At 36.8% G+C, this 25,352-nt stretch overlaps 1 protein-coding gene across 2 annotated transcripts in view; it reads left to right on the top strand.

Annotated features, from left to right (window-relative positions):
• Positions 1 to 25,352, top strand: part of si:ch211-257p13.3 — a 49,782-nt gene that overhangs the window by 21,064 nt on the left and 3,366 nt on the right. For both annotated transcript variants that reach the window (XM_021474353.2, XM_073925977.1), the window contains 14 exons: positions 8,404 to 8,576; positions 10,621 to 10,686; positions 10,813 to 10,950; positions 13,059 to 13,256; positions 13,719 to 13,892; positions 14,021 to 14,168; positions 16,275 to 16,405; positions 16,554 to 16,665; positions 16,750 to 16,931; positions 17,911 to 18,015; positions 18,142 to 18,272; positions 21,987 to 22,107; positions 22,191 to 22,320; positions 23,115 to 23,344. In XM_021474353.2, the coding sequence (XP_021330028.1) occupies positions 8,404 to 8,576; positions 10,621 to 10,686; positions 10,813 to 10,950; positions 13,059 to 13,256; positions 13,719 to 13,892; positions 14,021 to 14,168; positions 16,275 to 16,405; positions 16,554 to 16,665; positions 16,750 to 16,931; positions 17,911 to 18,015; positions 18,142 to 18,272; positions 21,987 to 22,107; positions 22,191 to 22,320; positions 23,115 to 23,344 (2,039 nt within the window). The remainder of the gene's footprint in view (positions 1 to 8,403; positions 8,577 to 10,620; positions 10,687 to 10,812; positions 10,951 to 13,058; positions 13,257 to 13,718; positions 13,893 to 14,020; positions 14,169 to 16,274; positions 16,406 to 16,553; positions 16,666 to 16,749; positions 16,932 to 17,910; positions 18,016 to 18,141; positions 18,273 to 21,986; positions 22,108 to 22,190; positions 22,321 to 23,114; positions 23,345 to 25,352) is intronic.

Genomic DNA, 25,352 nt, shown 5'->3' with positions numbered 1-25,352 from the left:
TCACGTGGACAGCTTAAAATTTAATGAGAACACTGGGAAATAGTGGCTAAAAATAGCAGACTGATGGTTTTAGAAAGTGTGTCTGTCAGTGACCTCAGAGCTGCAGAGAGCATCTGGACTGTCTGGCGATCTGTTTCTGCTCAGACATTAGCAGGTGTTCCCCTTTCAACTGTTACTCAACTGTCAAGCAGACTCCCTATTAGACAACATGTGGGTTAAAAGTGCACGTCTCCTGGAGTAATTCAATGTTATGTACTTGGCTTTGTAGTGCAGTGGATGCACATGATTCTGCCTTCAGGATTTACTGCGCTATATTAAGCTCAAAGGTGTTTTACAAGAGGTCTGTGATGGCTCCATTACAGTTTATCTAAATGGCAGTTTTGTGTCTAACATCATTCCTCATTGAAGTAATCATTTAAAATCAATCAATCCCATTAACATATGGACTATTCTTGCTGTTTATCTTTTAAAAGCTGTCAAAGCTAAATGATTGTGAATGATTGACTGATTTTAAACATTTACTTCAATGAGGACACAAAACTGCCATTTATATGAACTAGAAGTGATTATACTTCATAGTTTGTATAGTTTTATACTTTCCTTTTGATGTGAAAGGGTATTTTGTATGAATTTGTATAGTCATATTGGTACATTCTCATACAATCTGCTTGTAGCCCATTAAAGATTAGTTTTTCAGGACAGGACTTTCACGCTTGCTTCTATTAGGATCCATTATGTCATCGTTATGACTTAGACTACTATATTAATCAAGGCAAAGGGAAATGAAGGCGCTTTATTGTGTATTGCAGCAATATGTAAGCATTCACGATGTTCTTTGCATACTGATTAGTCAAGTCAAGCCATCCTACAGCAAGTTATGCAGGACTAAAAGAACTGTGAAGTGTGAAGTGTTGCATAATGTTCTCAAGCATTTGGGTTTGAATCAGCCATCTTTCTGCAGTCATTTTCTCTGCAGTAGCATTCACATTGTGTATAATTACGAACCCTTCACTAGCAATTATCCTCAGCTGTAACTTGAAAGGGGGCAAGGGGATACAAGTCTATTTCATGGTTTGAAGATTCCACCTAAAAATAATCAGGCATTGGTAAAGTGTCTAATATTATTTATATAGACTGACTTCAGAAAACCTGACCTGAATGTTTGAAGAAGTTTTCAAAAGCTAGATTGTATAAAGTTTAAAGTTTGGATACAAAGTAGTTTGAAAAGCTTGACATTAAAAATTTACGTTTTAATTAAAGGTTAACAATCGCCTCACAGCAAGAAGGTTGCTGTTTTGAGCCCCAGCTGGGCCAGTTGACGTTTCTGTGTGATGTTTTCATGTTCTCCTCGTGTTTGAGTGGGTTTGCTCCGGGTGCTCCGGCTTTCCCCACAAGTCCAAAGACATGTGTTATGCGTGAATTGGGTAGGCTAAATTGTCCATAGTGTATGAGTGTGATTGGCTAGCCTGTGCATGGATGTTTCTCAGTGATGGGTTGCAGCTGGAAGGGCATCTGCTGTGTAAAACGTATGCTGGATAAGTTAGCAGTTCATTCCGCTGTGGTGACCCCTGATTAATAAAGGGAACAAGCCGAAAATTAAAGAAATTAATTAATAAAAAGTCAGACAAATACATACAACAGAAAGAAGATACTGTAGAAGAAGTGGTTAAGATATTCAAATAAATCAGTATTTATGATTAGTAATATGATGATAGTATGACTTAACAAGTTTCTAACATACTTTATTGATTTGCTAACAAGAATTTAAATATCTAGATCTTTGGCTCAATACTGAATTGTCCTTTAAATGTCATATTGATTTTATAATTAAAAAGTCATATCGGTGCTCTCTTTATCATTCTATTCATTGTTTTTCTTTTCAGAAATGAGAAAATATTTGATTTCTCAATTAATTTTGTATATTATTGATTATGCTGATATTATTTATAACAATACATCTGCCATTTATTTAACACCTTTAAATACTGTCTTCAACTCTTTATGTAGGTTTCTTTTAAGATGTCCGTGTAGAACCCATCATTGTATATTATACAAGTGTCTTGGTTTACTTCAACCTAAGTTCCACAGAACATATCATTGTTATTATTTCCTTTTTAAATGTTTTTGTTTTAGTTTCCCTTTTTATTTAAAGCAGTTTGTTCCATTTATTCTTTTCAACATATGCAAGAGAATTGCTTTTTTGTTTTAAGAATTACAACAGAAAGTGGCTGTACTGTAGGTCCATTCAATACAAAGCTTCTTTTGACTGGAATAATCTCCCCTCTTCTTTTAGATCAGTTAAGACATTAGGTCTTTTCAGGACTAATTTATCTGCTTTTTTAGAAACACCTCGAAAATGTTATTCATTTTGGTTCCACTTTAAATGCTGAATATTTATTTCAGTATCAAATTGTTTGTACTGTTGATTATATGGTTTTGTTTGCTTAGGCTTTAGACTGTGGGGAGAGTTTCAGGTGAAGTGTGCTGCTTGTTTGTTTTGTTAGCTGTATGTTTGCTATGATGTGTTGTACTCTGTTTGGTTTATGTACTTTTTAGGGACCCCCTAAAAAATGAGATGGTTCATCTCAAGGGGCTATACCATTTAATAAATTCAAATTCTAATAAGAGCTACCTCTCAGGCTTGATAGATAGACAGACAGACAGACAGTTATTTGAAAACATTTACTCTCGTGACACTCACATGTCTCCTGAAATGAACATTTATCCATCAGCTAACTGAAATACATGTTAATCAGAGGATCAGATGGCTAAATGACATGCGCTTGTTGATCCTGAGATATAAAAATATCCGTCTGCTCGGCAGGCACATGCCTACAGGACTTGGCTTGTTCTCTGTGGCTCTCAGAGATTAATAAAACATTGTGAGAGCTGCTTCTCTTACAAATGCAAGTGCACTTACAAGCAGCGCTCAGCGTCACGTGCACCATGGTTTGATGCATTGAGGGTTTTTGGGTGAACGTTCAGCTCGCATCACACCAGCTAAAAACTCTGAATCTACAACGAATGCAACAAATAAGCGGTTACCTTTACCCCCACACATCATTTACATTATCAAGTAAAATAATGTTGATGTATAACTTTATTACATATTATAGAATAATATTGTTTTTATCTTCACAAGAAGCTATATTAACATTTACAGTCTTAAGTGAAGCACATAAAAAATAACTGTTGTATATTTATAAAAAATTCTTTCTGGTTTTCAAATCTGATTGGCTGACAGCCGTGCGAGCCTGCTAGTATCAGAACTGTTCCAGGGGGATTGGAAATTATCTTTGTGGTAATTTCATTAGAAAACATTGTGGCCAATCAAACGCAGCCTGGGCCATGCATCTTTATAATTCTGTGTTGGCCTGTTTTTTACCTTGATTGGTGTTTTTCACTGGGACGGTATTTGAGGCACATGATATGTCATTGCCATGTACTTAATTTGTTATTATTCAGCTACGCATAGGTACCATGCATTGGGGAAGTATTCGTAGCGCTTCACGTTTTCCATGTTTTATTTTTATATTACAGCCTTATTCCAAAATAGATTCAAATAATTTATTTCTTCCAAATTCTACACACAATGGCCCATGATGACAATTTGAAAATAGATATATTAAAAATGTGGCAAATTTATTTCAAATAAAAAAAGCTGAAAAATCACATGTACATAAGTATTCACAGCCTTTGCTCAGTACTTTATTGAGGCACCTTTGGCAGCAATTACAGCCTCAAGTCTTTTTGAATATGATGCCACAAGCTTGGCACACCTGTCATTGGGGATTTTTGCCCATTTCTCTTTGCAGTACCTCTCAAACTCAGGTTGGGTGAGAAGCAACGACGTACAGCTATTTTCAGATCTCTCCAGATATTTTCAATAAGATTTAGGTCTGGGCTCTGGCTGGGCCACTCAAGGACATTCACCAAGTTGTTGTGAAGCCACTCCATTGATATTTTAGCAATGTGCTTTGGGTCATTGTTCTGCTGAAAGATGAACCGTCGCCCCAGTCTGAGGTCAAGAGCACTCTGAAGCAGATTTTCATTCAGGATGTCTCTGTACATTTGCTGCAATCATCTTTCTCTCTATCCTGACAAGTCTTCCAGTTCCTGCTGCTGAAAAACATCGCCACAGCGTGATGCTGCCACCACCATGCTTCACTGTAGGTATGGTATTAGTCTGGTGATGAGCGGTGCCTAGTTTTCTCTAAACATAACGCCTGGCATTCACTTCAAAGAGTTCAATTTCAGTCTCATCAGACCAGAGAATTTTGTTTCTTATGGTCTGAGAGTCCTTGAGATGCCTTTTGGCAAGTTCTCGGTGGGGAGTGGCTTCTGACTGACCACTCTACCATACAGGTCTGATTGGTGGATTGCTGCACAGATGGTTGTCCTTCTGTAAGGTTCTCCTCTCTCCTCAGAAGGACGCTGGAGCTCAGACAGAGTGACCATCGGGTTATTGATCAACTCCCTGACTAAGGACTTTCTCCCCAATCACTCGGCTTAAATGGCCAGCCAGCTCTAGGAAAAGTCCTGGTTGTTCTAATCATCTTCCACCTACGGTTGATGGAGGCCACTGTGCTCACTGGAACTTTCAGAGCAGTAGAACTGTTTCTGTAACCTTCCCCAGCCTTGTACCTCGAGACAATCCTGTCTCAGAGGTCTACAGACAATTCCTTTGTCTTCAAGCTTGGTTTGTGCTTTGGCATGCGCTGTCAACCCTGGGACCTTATATAGACAGGTGTATGCCTTTTCAAATCATGTCCAATCAACTGAATTTACCACAGGTGAACTCCAATTAAGCTGCTGTAACATCTCAAGAATGATCAGTGAAAACAGAATGTAACTGAGCTCAATTTAGAGCTTCATGGCTGTGAATACTTCTGTACATGTGATTTTTCAGGATTTTGTTGTTGTTGTTGTTTTTTTTTTTTTTATAAATTTGCAGCAATTTCAAAAAATCTTTTTTCACATTTTCATTATGGGGTATTGTGTGTACAATTCTGAGGAAATAAATGAATGTAACCCATTTTGAATTTAAGGCTGTAACATAAAAAAGTGGACAAGTGAAGCGCTATAAATACTTTTCGGATGCACTGAATGGCACCTTTAAATATTGGTTCCGGGATGCAACAAGTCCAGAGACTGTAGTTCACATCGTGATTTGTTTTTAAGGTTTGCTTTAAAGTGTGAGAGGACTAATCAGTGGACATAAATGACTATTGAGTTTTCTCAATTTAAATGAGCGGATTCTTGGACCTGGAAATAGTAATCCAATCATTTAAAGCGTTCAAATCATCTTTACACATGTAAGATAATTAAGAAGTGTACAGGGACCAAACAGTTGCACTGCTAGAATACTGGTTCTCAGTTAAGTTTATTTGCTGAAAATTCTTTCCCCATGGGCGATGCAGTGACGCAGTAGGTAACAGGATTACCCCAAAGCAAGGAGGTCGCTGGTTCGAGCCTCGGCTGGGTCAAATGGCATTTCTGTGTGGAGTTTGTATGTTTTCCCTATGTTTATGTGGGTTTTCTCCGGGTGCTCCGGTTTCCCCCACAAGTTCAAAGACATGGGCTTTAGATGAATTGGGGAAGCTAAACTGGCTGTAGTGTGTGGGAATGAGTGTGTATAGATGTTTCCCGGTGATGGGTTGCAGCAGGAAGGGCATCCGCTGCGTAAAACATATGCTGGACAAGTTGGTGGTTCATTCAACTGTGGCGACCCCTGATTAATAAAGGGATTAAGCCAAAAAGAAATGAATTATGTATTTCCCCATGAATATTAGTCAGATATGACAGAAAGCTGTCACGATTTTTCATATTTTTATTTTATATCTTTTATTTTTTTGCATTTGGGCCTGTTTCTTCCTCACGTTTGTTCCACATCACGTTTCCTGTGGCGTCCCCGTGAGCGAGTTTCCATTCATCCATCCCAGCAATCCCCTCGCTCCCCCTTAGAGATTGATGGAGCAGATCTGAAAGCGCCTGCCTCAATAATTAGTGTACGGCACAGGAAAAGACAGCATCTCTGACTCGGCATATCAATAATTAATGATGGGAATCTAAATAAAATGTTGCAGAGCAGTTTAGCTGCCAGGCACATTGCCTGGGTGTTTGAGTTCAGAGCTTGAGTCGTGAGTTCTTTTAAAGTCTTGAAATGGAGGAATGCTGGTTTAGAGGCTGTTAATAGAGCTTAAATATGAGAAATAAAAAAGAGTGCAACACTATGAAATAAATGCAAATGAATCTGATGAGTTGTGTTTGTAATTATATTGAAATTCTGCACACTGATCTTGAGCAGTTTGAGAAACTGGCAAATTTGGTGATCTTTCCTCAAGAATGGACAATGTAGCCAGTTTTCCCTCGATTTAATACAGTTGATATTTTAAAAGCTATTTTTTTTTTGTGTTGCTGTTAATAAAGGTGATCTAACTTAACTATCATTTTAAAAATAACATGCACATTATAACAGATGGTAACACTTTATTTTGATGCTCCATTTGAGTATTAGTAGACTGTCTGCCTAATCTATATTGATACTGCTGCTAAACAGACATTTAACTGAAACTTTTCAAGTACATTATAACTTACACTAACCCCAACCTAACAGTATACTTATAATCTAATGAGAATTAGTTGACATGGAGATGCAATGTAACTTAAATTTAACAAACGGACCATCAAAATAAAGTGTGACCTAACAGACATCAACAGAAATTGAAATTCAGGAAGCAGGTGTTAAAATAAATTAAATGAATATCTGCAGTGGGGCGAAGCAGTGGCGCAGTAGGTAATGCTGTCGCCTCACAGCAAGAAGGTCGCTGGGTCGCTGGTTCAAGCCTTGGCTCAGTTGGCGTTTCTGTGTGGAGTTTGCATGTTCTCCCTGCGTTCGAGTGGGTTTCCTCTGGGTGCTCCGGTTTTCCCCACAGTCCAAAAGACATGCAGTACAGGTGAATTGGGTAGGCTAAATTGTCCATAGTGTATGAGTGTGTGTATGAATGATGTTTCCCAGAGATGGGTTGCGGCTGGAAGGGCATCCGCTGCGTAAAAACTTGCTGGATAAGTTGGCGGTTCATTCCGCTGTGGCGACCCCGGATTAATAAAGGGACTAAGCCGACAAGAAAATGAATGAATGAATATCTGCAGTTTATCAATAGGTGTCATCAATAACTATTATATTAGCAAATAACAATTAAATGTATAAAAATGTAACATTATTTACTCATTTTTATGTAACTATCGCTATTTTCTGTTTACTTGTAATACTTTTGTTGATGTAACCATTCAGTAGTTCATTTGTAACTTTTTGATGCATTTTGGTAGATACTTTTATTCAAACTGGCTTTCACTTTGTAAAAAATTACACTGTAAAAACTGAATGACAAAAAAATTAAGACACCAAATATGTTTATGTTGTTTGAACATTATTATTTCAACAAGTTAATCAGGTTTCAACATTTATTTAAGTTACACAATGTTTAACTTAATATTTTATGTTTAGTTTAAATTAAGTTAACATGAAAAGTTAATATGATTTAACAACAACAAAAAGGCAGCAAGATTTGTTTACAGTGCTGCCTTTAGAGTACATGTTTACTTATTATCAGTTCTTTAAAGTTAGTATGAACATTCCATGTTTATCTATTTAATGTAGGGTGAATTCAGGTCAGCTGGGACATGTTTTGCCATTGAGACCTGAATTCACACTAAAGTATCATTCAAACATAACAACAGTGTAATTTTCTGACTCCTATTATCATATTTTATTTCGTTTATTCATTTCTTTTCTTTTCGGCTTAGTCCCTTTATTAATCCGGGGTCGCCACAGCGGAATGAACCGCCAACTTATCCCCATATGTTTTACACAGCAGAACTCTTCCAGCTGCAATCACTGGGAAATACCCATACACACTTATCCACACACATGCACTACGGCCAATTTAGCTTACTCAGTTCACCTATCGCATGTCTTTGGACTTGTAGGGAAAACCGGAGCACCCGAACACAGAGAGAACTTGCAAACTCCACACAGAAATGCCAACTGACCCAGCCATGACTCGAACCAGCAACCTTCTTGCTGTGAGGCGACAGCCCTACCCACCGCAACGACCCAATTGTGTTTTCTTTAGCTATTTTTTGTCAATGTGTTTTGATATCTCAAACTGTTCACTTGGTCCAGCTGATTTTATTTATAGCACAAAATGACTAATTGAGAGGCAGAATATTTTGTTAATGCAGCAACTGACATTTCTGGACAGTCATCTTTTAGCATTTATATTTTAGTAAGATAGATTAAATGCTAAAATAAAGTCTAATTAAACAACTGCTGCTAACTAAAGTTCAGCTTATCCACACTAAATGTTCTTGATGTGTGTGTGTGTGTGTGTGTGTGTGTAGTTGACTGCATGCGTCCTGCAGTGTCTCCGGTTGGCCTGCATAAGCTGGTTCAGTCTCTCTGCGGACTGCAGGGAGAGAAAAGTCAGCTGAGAGGAGAACTGCGCTCGCTTCATTCCCAGCTCGAGCAGAGAGAACAAGATCGACACACTAAAGTACAGGCCTTCCAGCAACAGGTGCTGAGTGTTGACCTACACTTTCCCTCTACACAATCAATTACTGAGAACAATCATTCATCTGCTCATTAAACTCAGTGCATGTGTGATCACTAATCCACTGACTTTCAGCATGTTCAGTTTCATCATTTTGTTTCTTGACAATGATATCCAAAGCATTCTGGATTCCTAAAACAGGTATCCTAGAGAACATTTGATCATTCACTCATCTTTATTAGCTGTTGTTTTAATTATTTCTGTTAAACACAAAATAAAACATTTTGAAAAATGATTTTAAAGCTGATAGCTTTTGACATCCATAGTATTTTTTTATTGACTACAATGTCAAAGGCTTCCAGTTTTCAACATTCTTTAGAAGAAAGAAACTTATAAATAGAAATCATTTTAAAGATTTTCATTAATGGGTGAACTATAACTTTAACCCTTTATAGGAGTTATATTTATCTGGGAAATCTGGGGATTCTTACAAGACTTTAAAATTTTTATAAATAAAAGTAAATAAATAAATTATATATATACTTTTTTTTTTTTTCAAATTATATAAATATTGTAATCAATGCCAATGAAATATCCATGTCTAACCCAGGACCAAAGTCTGAATATCTCTGTGAAAAGCCAAAAATACATTATATGAGTACACAGACATTTCACCCTGCAGCCCAAGACCGGTTACTGACTGAAGGTAAACAGGGCTGAGCCTGGCCAGTAACTGGATGAAAGACCACATGGGAAAACTAGGTTGCTGTTAGAAGTGGTTTTAGTGAGGCCAGCAGGGGGCGCTCAACCTGTGGTCTTTGTGAGTCCTAATGCCCCAGTATAGTAAAGGGGACACTAAACTGTCAGTGGGTGCCGTCTTTCAGTCTTGACTCTCTATGGTTATTAAAAATCCCATGGCACTTCTCGTAAAGAGTAGGGGTGTAGCCCCAATGTCCTGGCCAAATTCCCTCCATTTGCCCTTACCATCATGGCCTCCCAATCATCCCATACATGTATTACTGTGTCTCATGCACTGGCCCCGTTGTCCTGTGTCTGCCGTTGCACCATCCAAGTGCATGCTGCATACTGATGATGGTGGGGAGTGATTGGGATTGAGGAGTCATAACAAAGCTTGAAAGTACAATTATTAAGCACATTATAAATGTGCTTATAAGTCAAGAATACAGCATTTGTAGCTGCATATATATAACAAATTTACTATTTGCTAATGCAAATGAATCAATAGATGATTCATAGTGTGAAGTTATTGAAGAGTGTAACCAAGTCAGTAAATTTTATATAATTTTATATCAAATTTATTTAAATATATATATATATATATATATATATATATATATATATATATATATATATATATATATATATATATATATATATATATATATATATATAATCTTTAAACTGAAGTCTTTAAATATTATATAGTTGATTTTATTTTCTATTAAATAACTTCTATTTCTCCATAATTTTAATCATTATAGTTATTATTATTTTTTTGTATATGTTGTTATTATTTTTAAGGTCACAAGTAGTTAAGCATTTCACTGAATATCTTATCGTGTATGACTGTATGTGACAGATTGTCAACTTGGAATTATGAGGTTATTTCTGATAAATAAAAATTTAGTTATTGATATATTTTTTCAAATGGAAACTTAATTAAATTATGTGGTGTTTTTTATAGATTGTTTACATTTTAAGACTTTATTTTTATTTTTTATTTAAAAAAAAACAACTGTTAATATTACAACATACTGTTTGCTATGGAATGCAAAAACTTTTAAACTTGATATCTCAAGGTTATTCAGAACGCAGATAGAACCTTATAACTCCAAGGTGACAAAATACAATTTGAATTTAACAGAGATGTTCTCAATATCCTAAAAATGATCAAATTGTCCTATATTAACCTGATGAAAGCTTAAACCCTTTTGTCTTTATGCATAATTCTTCTTCAGATGAAATGTTCACTCAGTTTCATACCTTCCCTTCAGCTGTTTTTCTTTCCAGACTTGCTAAGCTGACAGAATTGATTTTCTCCCTGTAGATTGATGAGCTGAAGAGCTGCATTGAGGAAAGGGAAGAGGAGCTGTCCAGACTCAGAGCTGCATCGGTAAGCTTTTGAAATGCTTAAACCAGGCCAGACTGAATTATGATTCAGCGTATATGGGTTATTCAATCACACGCTTTTTTCCAGGTCAGTTGTAACTTTTTTGGTGATGTTTATTTTTTCCATCAGGGAGTAACAGATTCAGAGAAACGTGTGCTTTGCTTGTCAGCAGAGAATGAGAGTTTGAAACACAGCCTCACAGTAACACAGGGTCTTCTGCAGCAGCTGTCAGTCATTCCATCCCAGTCCAGCTCAGTGCTCATCAAGGTGAGACTAGCTCTAATGCATACAAATTGTATATTGTAAATGTATGAGTCAGTGTGACGTTAAAAGTGTCTGTGACTCCTTTGTGATGTTTTTATTACACCTCATCATTGTGTCCCATATATACTGGCTCCTAATTCTTGTGTAATGTTTAAATTGACTACTCTTTTGTTATGTTTGTGACTGTTTTTGCCCCATTGACTTCAAATATAATGACATTTTATCGTAAAGCCATGCCACCATATAATCATGCATTTTTGATTGTTGGTGGTTTTTCCGGTTGGGAAGAGGTAAAACATGTAATTTTACTGTTGATCATGAGCATTAGCCATTTAGATAGGCCTGTGCAAAAAAAAAAAAAAAAAAAACCTTGTGAGGAGTTCTATGGAGTAAAGCAGCAGATTATAGTGTGTGCAAATAGTGTATGCAAATTACAAATGTGGCATAGTAGTTCATATGGATTTCACACATATAAAATATGTCATATATGACAAAAATATGTTTAAAAAAATGTAAACAGTAATTTTTGCAATATTTAAAAAAATGTTACATTTTATATACAGTATGTGAAATCCAAACATAATTACGTAATTTGCATGTTATATATCATGCCATAGAAACAACACCTTTGTTGGCTGTACTATATATATATATATATAGTATATATTTAGTATATATTTATATATTTGGGAAATATTAAATTCAAAGGGGGCTAATGATTCTGACTTCAACTGTATATATATATATATATATATATATATGTATATATATATAAATAACTGTTTATATTATATATAAACATACATACATACATACATATATACATACATATACACACACCACACACACACACCACACACACATATATATATATATATATATATATATATATATATATATATATATATATRTGTGTGTGTGTGTGTGTGTGTGTGTGTGTGTGTGTGTGTGTGTGTGTGTGTGTGTGTGTGTGTGTGTGTGTGTGTGTGTGTGTGTATGTATGTATATATGTATGTATGTATGTATGTTTATATAAATATATATATATGCAGTTGAAGTCATCATTAGCCCCCTTTGAATTTAATATTTCCCAAATGTTTAAAAGTTTAACAGGGCAAGGATAATATCTAGGTCTGATAATATTTTTTCTTCTGGGGAAAGTCTTATTTGTTTTATTTCGGCTAGAATAAAAGCTGTTTTACATTTTTTAAACACCATTTTAAGGACAATTTTTTTTTTTTTCAACAAACTATCGTTATACAATAACTTGCCTAATTAACCTAACCTAATTAACCTAGTTAAGCCTTTAAATGTCACTTTAAGCTGTATAGAAGTGTCTTGAAAAATATCTAGTCAAATATTATTTACTGTCATTCTGGCAAAGATAAAATAAATCAGTTATTATAAATGAGTTATTAAAACTATTATGATTAGAAATGTGATGAAAAAATCTGTCCGTTAAACAGAAATTGGGGGAAAAATAAACAGGGGCTCTAATAATTCAGATGGGGCTAATAATTCTGACTTCTCATATATATATATATATATATATATATATATATATATATATATATATATATATATATATATATATATGTATGTATGTATATATATATATATATATGTATGTATGTATGTATGTGCGTGTGTGTGTAAATATATATAAAACTACATTGTCATTTTATGAATAAAAATTTAGTTCAGTGATTTCATCTGTGCTGTTTTCTCACCCCTCTATGTACTGTATAAACAATAGTGAAACCTGTATCATACATTTTAAACAACAAAACATTTAATGACTATTAATAATTGTTTATTGAAACTGTATGTATGTGTGTGTGTGTGTGTGTGTGTGTGTGTGTAAATACACTTGCCATGTTATGAGAGCTGAGCTGCTTTGATTTTCTCAAACATATCAAGATAAGTGCAAAGGTCTCTCTCTTTCATACTATTCTCCATATAGAAGGCAGAGACTGAGCTTATTTTGGCACAAGTTGCCTCATTTATTGTACAGAAACTCGCATTCTTCATCTCTTAAAACGTGTGTGAACATCGTGTGTCGTCCCAGATGTTAATAGACCAAATTATGACTTTCCTACTGCCCCTTGTAGGAAAATGAGAACCTGCGCAGTCGTGTTCTGCAGCTAGAGAGTTCACTACAGCAGCGGGCAGAGCAGATGTCCCGTCTGGAGCACCAGAGAGAGCAGAGCGAGTGGACGAGGGCAGAAGATATCAGGAGACGAGAGGAGAGAGTGAGAGAGCTGCAGCTGCAACTGGACAAAGAACGCAACAAGGAGCCTGTGGTTAAAGTAAGAAAAATGCAACTCAAAAATGTTTTACATTCTCTCAAAAGATTCAAGATTCTTTATTGTCACTGTACTATGTACTGAGTACTTAGCACAGCGAAATAAAGGAAAAAGAATAAAATGCTGGAAGGGCATCTGTTGCATAAAATATATGCTGTATAAGTTGGCGGTTCATTCCGCTGTGGTGACCCCTGATTAATAAAGGAATTAAGCTGAAAAAGAAAATGAATGAAAGAATAAATTAATATAATATGAAGCTCAGCGAAATGTTAACATGAATTAACCACAAAAGAATTTAAACATAAATAATGTGGAGAACTCATAAATATAAACAACAGATCTGTGAATAGTATAAAAAAAATCTCAAAATTTAAAAGTGTAGTAATGTTAACCCTGAGTATGTGGCGGAGCATAAACATGATATTAGTCCTTCAGTAATTTGTATATCTTTTGTCTATCTTCTAGTATGTTACCCAAACTGTAGAGGTCGAGTCACCTTCGACTCTTCGCCAACTCTCTGAAGCCAAACAACAGAATGAACAACTTTCTGAGAAGCTGAGCAGTCAGAGAGATCGATGCCGGCAGCTGGAGGAGAACATCAGACGTTCGGATGAAGTCAGCTGCAATTTGCAACACAAGGTTTCTAATCATTATTCATTTCTCTTTATGAATGCACATATGGTATAAACGTCAAAACTCATGAATTAAACAGTGCATGTCAGAACTGCAGAAAACCTCCGCTCTTCTAAAAAGTATCAGCTCTGCAGATTGCTGCATATGAAAGGGAGATCGGGACACTGCGGGAGGAGCTGCTGAAGGAGATCGGACATCTTGAGGAAAAGAAAGAGGCAGCTGTGAAAGCAGCAGCTAACTGCTCTGAGGAGCATCTGCAGAGCCTGCAGGACCAGTTCACAAGTGAGTTCACGTATACACTACACGTATACACTTTTTTTAAATTTTTTTTAATTAGACTCATTTTCAGTGGTGTAAAACAGGGGTCACCAATCTCCGTCTTGGAGGGCCAGTGTCCCTGCAGGGTTTTGCTCCAACTTGCCTCAACACACCTGCCTGGATGATTTAAGTATACCTAGTAAGACCTTGATTAGCTTGTTCAGGTGTGTTTGATTAGAGTTGGAGCTAAAATCTGCAAGACACCGGCCCTCCAGGAACAAGTTTGGTGACCACTGGTGTAAAGTAACACATTTAAAATATTCAAACTACTATAATTGAGTTGTTTTTCTCAGGAATTGTAATTTACTAAGTGGTTATAAAAATGTGTACTTTTACTTTAGATTGAGTACATTTTTTGTGCTGTATTGGTACTTTTACTCCACTACTTTCCTTCAAACAGGAGTCACTACTTTATTTATTTTTTTGTCTACGAGGATTTAAAAAAACAGTCCTCAAGACATGAGCACTTTATAATTGCAGCAAACTGTTTGGAAGCATTAAAAAATGTCCAAGAAGATGTCCAAAATCTTTACACACAATGATCAACCACATATCACATCATTTCACATTGTTATTGGACATATAAATAACATTGTCCTTGGACGCTGGTTAGACAATGAATTTTGGTTTACCATTTTTGAATTCATGAGAATTGAATCCAGCCAAAGGTTTTGGAACTAAACTGAAAAGAACTGAAAATCAGGCAGTGAATCAACTGCACTCTTTGCAAGGCACCTAACCTCTAATTGCTAATAGTTGCCCTAATAGCTGCCCACTGCTCCAGCTGTATGATCACTGTGTCTATTTGTGTGTACTCTCACTCCTCATACAAAAAAAAAATGAGTGTGCACTTGGATGTTGTTAAAAGCACCACAGGCCTACTTTCACTTTTATCTTAGCTTAACATCATTAAATTGGATTAATAATAATAAAAAAATTTAAAAATATAAAAAAAAAATAATCCTTACATTTATATAGTGCTTTTCTGGACACTCAAAGGGCTTTACACAATGTGGGGAATCTCCTTATCCACCACCTGTGTACAGCATCTACCTGGATGGCACGATGGCAGCCATATTGCACCAGACCGCACACCACACACCAGCTGATTGATGGAGAGGAGACAGGGCGATGAAGCCAATTATGATATGGGGATGGTTAGGAAGCTATGATGGGCAGAGGCCTGTGGCCAGATTTTGGCCAGGATGCCGGGGTTCAACCCCTACTTTTTTTCTGGGATTTTTAACGACCACAGACTTCGGTTTTTAAAGTGTGAGTGCTCTGAAACGAGCTCAGGCGTAGTTTATTTGGCCAGCCCTATCCCAGTAGGAAGTGGTGTGACAGAGCGTGGTTTACTTGGGCCCGAAACTGAAGACGAGCATGACTTTTAGGGAACTGTTTCATATGGATTTATTAATCATTTGTACTGTTCAATGAACGCAAACTGTCATAGATTATTACAAACCTCTCGCTGCACCTTCAGCAAACCTCCTAATTCTTGCAGTACGAGGACTTTATGATTGTTTATGAGCATCAAAAGTGGCAGATCTGTTCGGAATAATATATGACTGCGTGTCACTGCATTCCAAATGACTAAAACGATATAACTAAAGAAATGTCTACTGTGCTGAGCGAGAGCACATCTTACACTGAACAGCACATCATTGATGATGTAAGCGTGCTCAGGCCTTAATGCAATGTGAGTGCGGGCCTTCAGGGGAAACGAGAGGGGGAACAAGCATGCTTCAGCCCGGTTCAAGGCTACTGTACATAGTGTGAGTACACCCTTAGAACACAAAGTAAGTACAGAAGAGTCAAGCTTTAAATAAGAAAATTATCAAAATTCTTTTTACTTTTTTTTGAGTGAAATGCTTATGGTCTAATGTGATTCAATAACCTATGCTAATCTCAGCTAAACATGATGAATGGATTCAAAAATAAAACTCAACTGTTTAACATTAGGTGACTTGTAAGAAGAGCATATTTACAAAAAAAAGTGGAGTGTTCCTTTAAATGACCAGTGTATTAAGTACATTGTATTAAGTGCATGTTTATGTGTGTAATTTCCAGCCCTCCAGAAGCGGTTGACTGCACTTCCTCCTACATTGCGATCCATGAAGACTGACTATGCCAGTCTTCGCAGTCAAGTCCGAAACTTTTCAGACTTCTATGGATCAGCTATCAAAGAAGCCAAGAAACAGGTGAGTAAACATCTAATGCTATGCAAACCTGTTCTAAATGTACTATTTGTAAAATTGTTCAAGAGTTCCATGATTTACATGTTCAAGAGTCGGTATAGTCATGTCTTGTTATTGAGATGTTTTCTAATATTACAATATCGTTCTCTAGATTGTGGCAGCTATAAATGAGATGTCAGAGGCCAACAAAGACCTTCTGGAAAAATACAGGAAGGAGGTAGCTCTCCGCAGGAAGTACCATGAGCAGCTGGTTGAATTAAAAGGTGTGTAGCGTTTGCCATTTTTACTAATTTAGTCCATATATTGTATGCCAATCAAAATGCCAAACAAGACTATTGTTTCACCAGGTAATATCCGTGTGCTGTGCCGTGTAAAACCAGTACTGAAGGAAGATCAACATGAAGAAGGCCAGGCAGTAGTTGTCACAACAGACCCCAATAATGAATCTGCACTCATAGTTTTAAGCAAAGGAAAAGTCAAAAACTTTGAGCTGGATAAAGTCTTTCATCCTCAGGCCACTCAAGAAGAGGTAAGAGACATATTCACATAAAAAACATTTTAAATCATTATATATAGATTTTTTTTAATGTATATCGTGAGACTTTAAAAGTTGGTATTTCTTTGTATGGCCTACATAGAGATTTGCTATAGCTTAAGTAATAAAATCAAAGATGTAAAATCTTAAATAAATCTGCTACAAAATAGATAAAAATATATCAACCAAAATAACTACTTTATTAATTAAGAGTTTTGTTGAAGAATACACTAAATGGATTGTTAAATGATTCAGAAACATTAAGTGCAGCATTAAGGCAGTTAAAATAATCTAAAAATTGAAATGCATGTCCAGTCCAGAAAGTGTACTGATGCATTTTGATATGCCTCTATCATGAGGCAGTTATGATGCCATATATCATGCATTCATACATTTCACCAGTGTGAAATATAAGAGTTGTTTGGAGAGAATTGTAAACCTAGAAAAAAATAGCAGGGATAAAATGTAACCATGGCTCAAAAATACGATAGGCAAGTTTTAGGTAAAGCTCAGAGTGTTTTGTCAGAGGATTCTTATCCTATGCACCACCAGTTTTACCTTCTCCCCACTATATTCAATGCAGAACTCCAAATAGTAAAACAAATCTGTTCAAACTATTATTTATCTACTCAGCTGTCAGGTTTTTAAATTAAGGGTAGATTTGTATTGTACAGTGTGTTTTGTGTGTGTGATATTCTTGTTTGCAGCAACCAAATTGACTTCATGAAATAAATAAAGACTAACTAACATCCTGTAGTATTGCTTGCTGATTAATCAGGAAAGCTTTTTGCCCAACAAAACGACAACAAATTTACACATACAATATGCATACTTATTGTAATTCTGTTGTTTACATAGAAACGTTTGTCTCTAAAACCATGCTGGGGTGTAATTAAATGAACAAAATTCATGAAATATCTTTCATCTTTTAATGTTTAAATCAATTTCTATAAATGTACTATTAATTTTACAGGTGTTCCAGGAAATTGAGCCACTTATCACTTCCTGTATTGATGGATATCATGTTTGCATCTTTGCTTACGGTCAGACAGGCTCTGGCAAAACATATACTATGGAGGTAACATATAAGCATTTGCAACTATATACCCAACATAACAACTTCATAGTCTTACACCGAATGATTGGTTTTCATCAATTATTCAATATAACTGCCTGGTCTCATTAACCATCCGTGTCCTGTCAGGGTACTGTTGAAAACCCCGGCATCAACCAACGGGCCCTTAAACACCTGTTCAATGAGATTGAGGAAAGAAAGGACATGTGGACATACACCGTCAGTGTCAGTTCAGTGGAAATTTACAACGAGGTCCTGAGGTATTCCACTTTTTAAATATATTTTTGCTAATTTAGTTAAAAAATGTTATAAGACTATACAAGTTGTTACTAAAGCTAAACAATAATTTAAATACAAACATTTGTGTAATGTAAAAAACATGTATGTTAATGCAAACCAAACCATTCATTTACTACAATGCAAAGCATATTCACAAATTTTGAATAGTTGTCAAATTTTGAATGTCCCATTCACCAAATTGCAAATTACTATTGTTTAAAGAGCAGGTATGACAACAGGAAAACAAAGCCAAATATAGAAATCCTATCCAGGATGTGTCCCATGAAAATGTCAACCTATTGTTTCAACAAATGATGATTTCTGCAACTGTATTGATGCTTATTTGTAGTGTAAGATGAGAGATGCATCTGATTATAAAAAAAAAAACATTTGTTTAAGCATAAAATACAATGATAAGCTGAAGTGCAGAGTGATGTCATCAAAATATTGAAACCATGTTGTGAAAAATGAGAGATCTCTTGCTTCATTGTTTTAGTGGCACTCAGGTTTTAAAAAATCATCACAATTTGTTTTTGGAACGGGTGTTTATGCTGCATTCCAGACACAATCAGAAGTAGGAGTTTCACCAATGAAATGTCCCACTTCTGACCTCAATGCATTTCAGTCACTCCTGCATCACAAGCTATGTTTCCATCCAAAAATGTGAATTAACTTTATGCACAAAACTCTACTGCATAAGAGATGTGCGAATAAAGCAGCGTTTCTATCCAATGAGTCAAAGTAATTTCCTGACTAACTGGCACAAAATATCAACAGTAAAAACAGAATTTGGAGGAAACTGCTTGAATCTTTTCTTCATTTAATAAACGCCTCAGAAGGCAATCCTGACACGCAGTGAACGCGCAGTGGCGTTTGAAGGCGTGAGGCGCAGAGCACAGACACTCTTGATTCTGAAGTTGATTACTAATAAAATACGGTTTAATAAAAAAAACGGTTAAGGCGATTAAGAATGAACAAAAAAACATTTCAGATGTTTTACAGTGTGTTCAGCCTGCTGGTTTATCCATTCACACACATTTTTATCATCACATGATCTCTTATAAAAAAATTACATGACCTTTTTTATTGCGCAACTGGAATTTGTGCGATTGTAGTGTTTCCATCTTCTTTTATTAAATACAAAGTTTATCCTACTCAGTTATGTGCATATGCACATCTTGGCGTTTCCATCAACCGGTTTTTATGCGCATATCCAAAATGCACATGAAAATAGGTGGATGGAAACGTAGCTACAGTTACATATTCACCATGTGAGATGTGGATATTTCATAACATTTCGGGCCATATCATACACCCGGCACAATGCGCGACGCAATTGTTGTTTGCTAATTTCAGCTCGGTGCAAGAGTCGTTTTAACGTTTTGCACACCGCTGTTTACATAGCAAATGCATTTGCGCACATATGTGCGACCATAGGCATATTGGTCTAAAAAGGGAGGCGTGTTAAGGCGCATTGCTGGCACGTTGCTATTTTGAGGAACTTAAATAGATGGTTCAATAGCCCAGAACAAAGCCGGTCTAAAGTCCAGCGCAGATCGCGTTAGTTGTGCGCCTCGCTTAAACATCGCTTAATACAAACAGGATGTACAGCAATACGCAAATATCTTTACAAATTAAAAAGAATTAAAGGATTATTACAAAAATTATTATTTTCTAGCCTACATAAATATAAAAACCATACTTTCATGCCTTCTTCATCTCAGGGGGCTTTTTCCAGTTTATTCATGACAATTTGCTTTTGTATAATGTTATTATTATTAGCAGTATTATTTATTATATGCATATTTACATTTGTTTTATTAAAAACAAGCTTAGATTTGTCCAACTGTCAGGTTTTAGACCATATGGGGCACAGCATGTGTGTTTCAGCTGTGTTTTTTGTTAATTAATTCGTTTGCTGAAGTTTGAAATAATTTGAAATAATTTTTGTACTTTACAAACAAAATTATTTTTTTATAGGATAAAGAAAATCTGTGCGTACAACACTTATAAGAATGAAAGCAAAAGTAAACAATGAGAAGGCTCAGCTCTCATTCTCACGCTGTAGATGCTCTGTTTAACTGTTTTCTCTCAAGTGTTCAGTTTTTCCACTTACAAAGTCCACCGTGTAAATAGCAAATGCGCTATGGCGCGGCACAACTGACTCCTAAAGGGAATGGGAGATGATTGTCTGATTGGTTTATTCTCAAAACACACCTATAACTCATTAAGAGAATAAGCACAACACTGTTAGACCATCCGCCACAGCGCAAAGTGGATTTTTCTGTCCTTAACATAGCAAAAGTGGATTCTGACATGCCCTTATTGCGTTTGCGCTTTGCGCATGGATCGTCAAAATAGGGCCTTTCATGTTATTGTGCCAATTATGACTAAAACTAGAAACTAAAATGCTAGCTGTCTTTCGACAACAACTAACAAAACACAAGAAGACCATTATATGTTGCACTATAAAACTCCAAGGCCATGGTACTCCACCGGAAAAAGATGTTTTGCAATCTCCAGGTTGGAGCAAAGTTCTTACCCCAGGTGGGGGAGTTCAAGTATCTTGGGGTTTAGTTCACGAGTGAGGAACGGATGGAACATGAGATTGGCAGGTGGATTGGTTGAGTGGAAGCAGTAATGCGGTCGATGTACCAGTCCATTGTGGTAAAGAAGGAGCTGAGCCAAAAGAAGCTCTTGATTTGCCGGTCAATCTACATTCATACTCTCACCTGTGGTCATGAGCTTTAGGTCATGACCGAAAGGACAACATCTTGAATACAAGCGGCCGAAATGAGTTTCTTTCGCAGGGTGGCAGGGCGCACACTTAAAGATAGGGTAAGAAGCTCTAGCCTCCGAGAGGAGCTTGGAGTAGAGCCGCTGTTTCTCCACATCAAGAGAAGTCAGCTGAAGTGGCTCAGGCATCTGTTTCGAATGCCTCTTGGACACTAACCTAGGGAGGTTTTCCAGGCATGTCCCACCAGGAAGAGATCTGCGAGAAGATCCAGGACATGCTGAAGAGATTATGTCTCTCAGCTGGCCTGGGAAAGCCTCAGGATCCACCCGGAGAAGCAGAAGGAAGTGTCTAGGAAGAGGGTAGTCTGGGGTTCTCTCCTGCTGTCCCTGCAACCCGGACCCATAAAAGCAGATGAAAATTAATGAATGAATTATAAAGCCATTTCAGAAATTGCCTTTTTGTAGGGTTCCCACTCATTTTCTGCTGTAAACATACTTCATTTATGTTTCACAAAAGGTAGCTTCACACTAATCTCACTTTTGCAGAACTAGTCGCTATTTGTCAAGAAATCTACTCTGAGTTAACAGGTCGGATGTCCAACTTTTAAAGGTGTTCTAGACATAATTTCCAAAAAGAAAAGCAGAAACACCTCCAATTCTGTGTTGTCTGGAATGCAGCATTAATCCTCCTGCAGGAGGGCCAACATAAAGCAGAGTTAAGATACAACCAGCTCTTATATTCTAACTGCTTGTAATTTTCTAGTGAGCAAAAAGATCACAATTAGCTGGTTCAGGTGTTATTGATGACACCCTTGCTTTAAAAGATGAATGAACGTCTCATGAAAGTCTTGAAACAACATGAGAGAGAGTGAACAATACTGATTGTTTTCATTTTTGAGTACATTGTTGTCTCACATCTATTGTTATATGAGTTATATACTTGTGGTTGCTTGCATCAGAGATCTACTTAGTAAGGATGGGGAGAAGCTTGACATCAAGATCAACCCTGATGGGACGGGTCAGCTCCATGTTCCAGGACTCAGGGTCTTAGAGGTCAAAAACTTCCAGCATATCAAAAAAGTGAGTCCCAAGGTGACATCGTTCCAGAAACAGCTGACTGAATAAAATCCATTCTCTCCAATCATGTTTGTTCTTTCTTTCAGATTTTGGCCATAGCTCGAAAGAACAGGATTACATTTGGAACACAAATGAACCAGCACAGCTCTCGATCACATGCCTTGCTCACGGTGACTGTGCTGGGTACAGACCTCGCCAGTGGTGCAAAAACCACCGGTCAGTCCCAATGATTCTTGATATTTAGGATGCATAAAGCCCAGCTGAAATAAAGCGATTTGAAATAATCCTATATGATTGTAGCTTGTCAGGCTGTACAAACATGATTCTCGTGTCAGACTGTAATGTCCTACTGAACAATAATTAATGCATAGACAACACAGACATGAAAGAAAACTCATCTGGAGTTTGACATCATCCATCCATGACATGTGAACAGTGTTGATGAATATGTCAAACCAATGAAGTAAACCAAAGAGTACAGATTTTAGCCAAGGATTAGAGGAATCGTTTAAGATTTTTAGGAATTTGTCTCCGGTGTCACCTCACAGCAACAAGGTCACTGATTCAAATCTCCAACTGGGCCAAGTGTCATTACTGTTCTCATGTTTGCGTAGGTTTCTTTCGGGTGCTCTAGTTTCCCTCAAAGCCCAAAGACATGCAGTATGGGTGAACTGGATAAACTAAATTGACCCTATTGTATAAGTGTGTGATTGAGAGTGTGTGGGTAATTCCCAGCACTGAAGTTCACAAGTTAAGATACTCTCAGTGCTGGGTTGCGGCTGGAAGGGTGTTTATTGTGTGGAACATATGCCAAATAGTTGGTGGTTGATTCCCCTGTGGCGAGCCTTAATAGATTAGGGACTAGGTCAAAGGAATGAGAGTGAGGAATTTGTGTTAGATGACCAAATCTTGCCTAAAATCGCAGTGTCTGCTGGGCAAATTCAAGACTTAATGACTAAATAAAAAACGAATAAAAAACTTAATGACAATTCTTGACTTCTTCTCTGCAGGCAAGCTGAATCTGGTAGACCTGGCTGGTTCTGAGAGGGTGTGGAAGTCTGGAGCAGAGGGGGAGAGACTGAAGGAAGCCCAGAATATTAATCGCTCACTGCTGGCTCTAGGTGATGTGATCCAGGCCCTGAAGGCCCACCAGACTCACATACCATTCAGGAACTCACGACTCACCTACCTGCTACAGGACTCGCTGGGAAAAGGCAACAAAACTGCCATGGTTGTTCAGGTAACAAAGATTTACCAAGACTTAGCTAACACTGTTGTGCTAACCCCATTTCATAATGACACATGTGAAATGCTGCCCATGGTTTGAGCCAAGGTACATTTGATCAGAATATACTCACAGTAAAGCCCATTGCACACTGAATCCAAAATCTTTGCATGTTAAAAAATAATGTCAACCTTGATCACATTTACACACTGCTTTCAAAATCTGATTGAGTTAGATTTCTTTGTTTTGTTAAAATTTTCACGTGCAAAAAAATGCATTTTGAGGGGTGTTTTGACAGTTTACAGCCACCATACAACCAAATCCCAAAAAATCTAATTCTGTCACCTGGAGCACAGAGCACCTTATGACAAACAATGTGTGTAATATAAAGACAGAATGTGGCCGATATTTGAGAATTTCTGCTGTAGCCTATTGTATGTTGATTTCAGTAGCTATGTTTCCATCCAAAAATGCGAATGAACTTCATGCGCAAAACTGGATTATCGCATAAAAGACGTGCAAATAAAGCAGCATTTCTATCCGAATCAAAGCAAACAAAATCGTCACTTCCTGATTAACTGGCGCCAAATACCAACAGTAAAAACTGAATTAGCTGTGGTAGAAGAAGCTGCATCAATATTTTCTTCATCTAACAAATCACTTGCACCTCAGAGAGCAATCCTGACATGCAGTGAACGCATGGTGGCGTTTGAAGAGGTCAGACGCGGAGCACAGATGCTTTTGTTCTGGAGGTCAATAATAAAATAATAACACTAATACTTAAACAGTAAGGCGTTTTATAATGACCAAAACCTAATGACCTTTTTTATGTGCATGCTGGAGTTGGTGCGATAAAAGTGTTTCCATCGCAGTTCATGCACATCTTTTCTTATCGAATAAAAAGTTTGTCCCACTCATGTGTTTTTTTATGCGCATTTTCAAAATGTATGCGCATCATGGCGTTTTCATGAACCATTTTTTATGCGCATATGCAAAATGCGCATAAAAATAGGTAGATGGAAACATAGCTAGTGCAAGCAACGCACCTTTCCCATGCGGCAGTTTGGCCATTTTGTGTGTGTTTGTGCATACCATTAACTGCCAGTCTCTGTGCTGGATGAATTTGTTCATAGAAATTGTGTCATGTGACTGCAGTATGCCAAGCAAAGAATTAAACTGCCACAGATTTTTTTCAAATAAACAATTCCTGAAATTAATTTGGCGTCACGGTGGCTCAGTGGTAAACACTGTCGTCCCAGCTGGGCCAGTTGGCATTTCTGTGTAGAGTTTGCATGTTCACCAAGTGTTCGCGTGCTCCGGTTTCCCCCCAATCCAAAGATTTGAATAAAATAAATTGGCCATAGTGTATGAGTGTGAGAGTTTATGGGTTTTCCCATTGTGTTGCGGCTTAAATGGCATCCGCTGTGTAAACATATGGCGGAATATTTGGCAGTTAATAATTGATAAATAAGGGACTAAGCCGAATGATAATCCCGCACAGCTCGTTGATAAGGTCTTGGATAAACACATTTCCTTTTTCTTTTTTGAAGAAAGGAAAACAATATCACATTTTTAATCGATTTTGAACGTTGTGATTTTATTTATTTTTCTAAAGATTAATTAATCTAGTGTGCAATGTTTCTGCATGACAGATTTTTCAAGTATGAATACAAAAATAAGTAAATGAAAATTTTGGAGTTTGATGTGGAAAGACCTTAATACTTCACCTCCATTTATTTTGACATGATGCCTACAAAGTGCAGATATCCCACACCGTGTAATAACTAATTTCAGGAAGTTAGCACCCCTTCAACCCTCTGCTAAAGTAATGTAGTTTGACAAAAAAGGAGGTTAGTGTCAGTCCATAAAATGCTTAATGAAGGATTGCTCCATTTTCAAAATGAAAATTTCCTCATCATCAAAGATGGTGATTTCTTTCTTTGCAGACAATAGCTGCTCCAATGACCTAATTATTTATGTATTATTGTATTATATATTTTGGAATATCGCTTTAAAAAATGCT

Source organism: Danio rerio, chromosome 16 (genome assembly GCF_049306965.1).
Source record: "Danio rerio strain Tuebingen ecotype United States chromosome 16, GRCz12tu, whole genome shotgun sequence".
NCBI classification, from domain to species: Eukaryota; Metazoa; Chordata; class Actinopteri; order Cypriniformes; family Danionidae; genus Danio; species Danio rerio.
The sequence above is the reverse complement of the archived record's forward strand: the minus strand, read 5'-3'. Positions and strand labels throughout refer to the sequence as shown.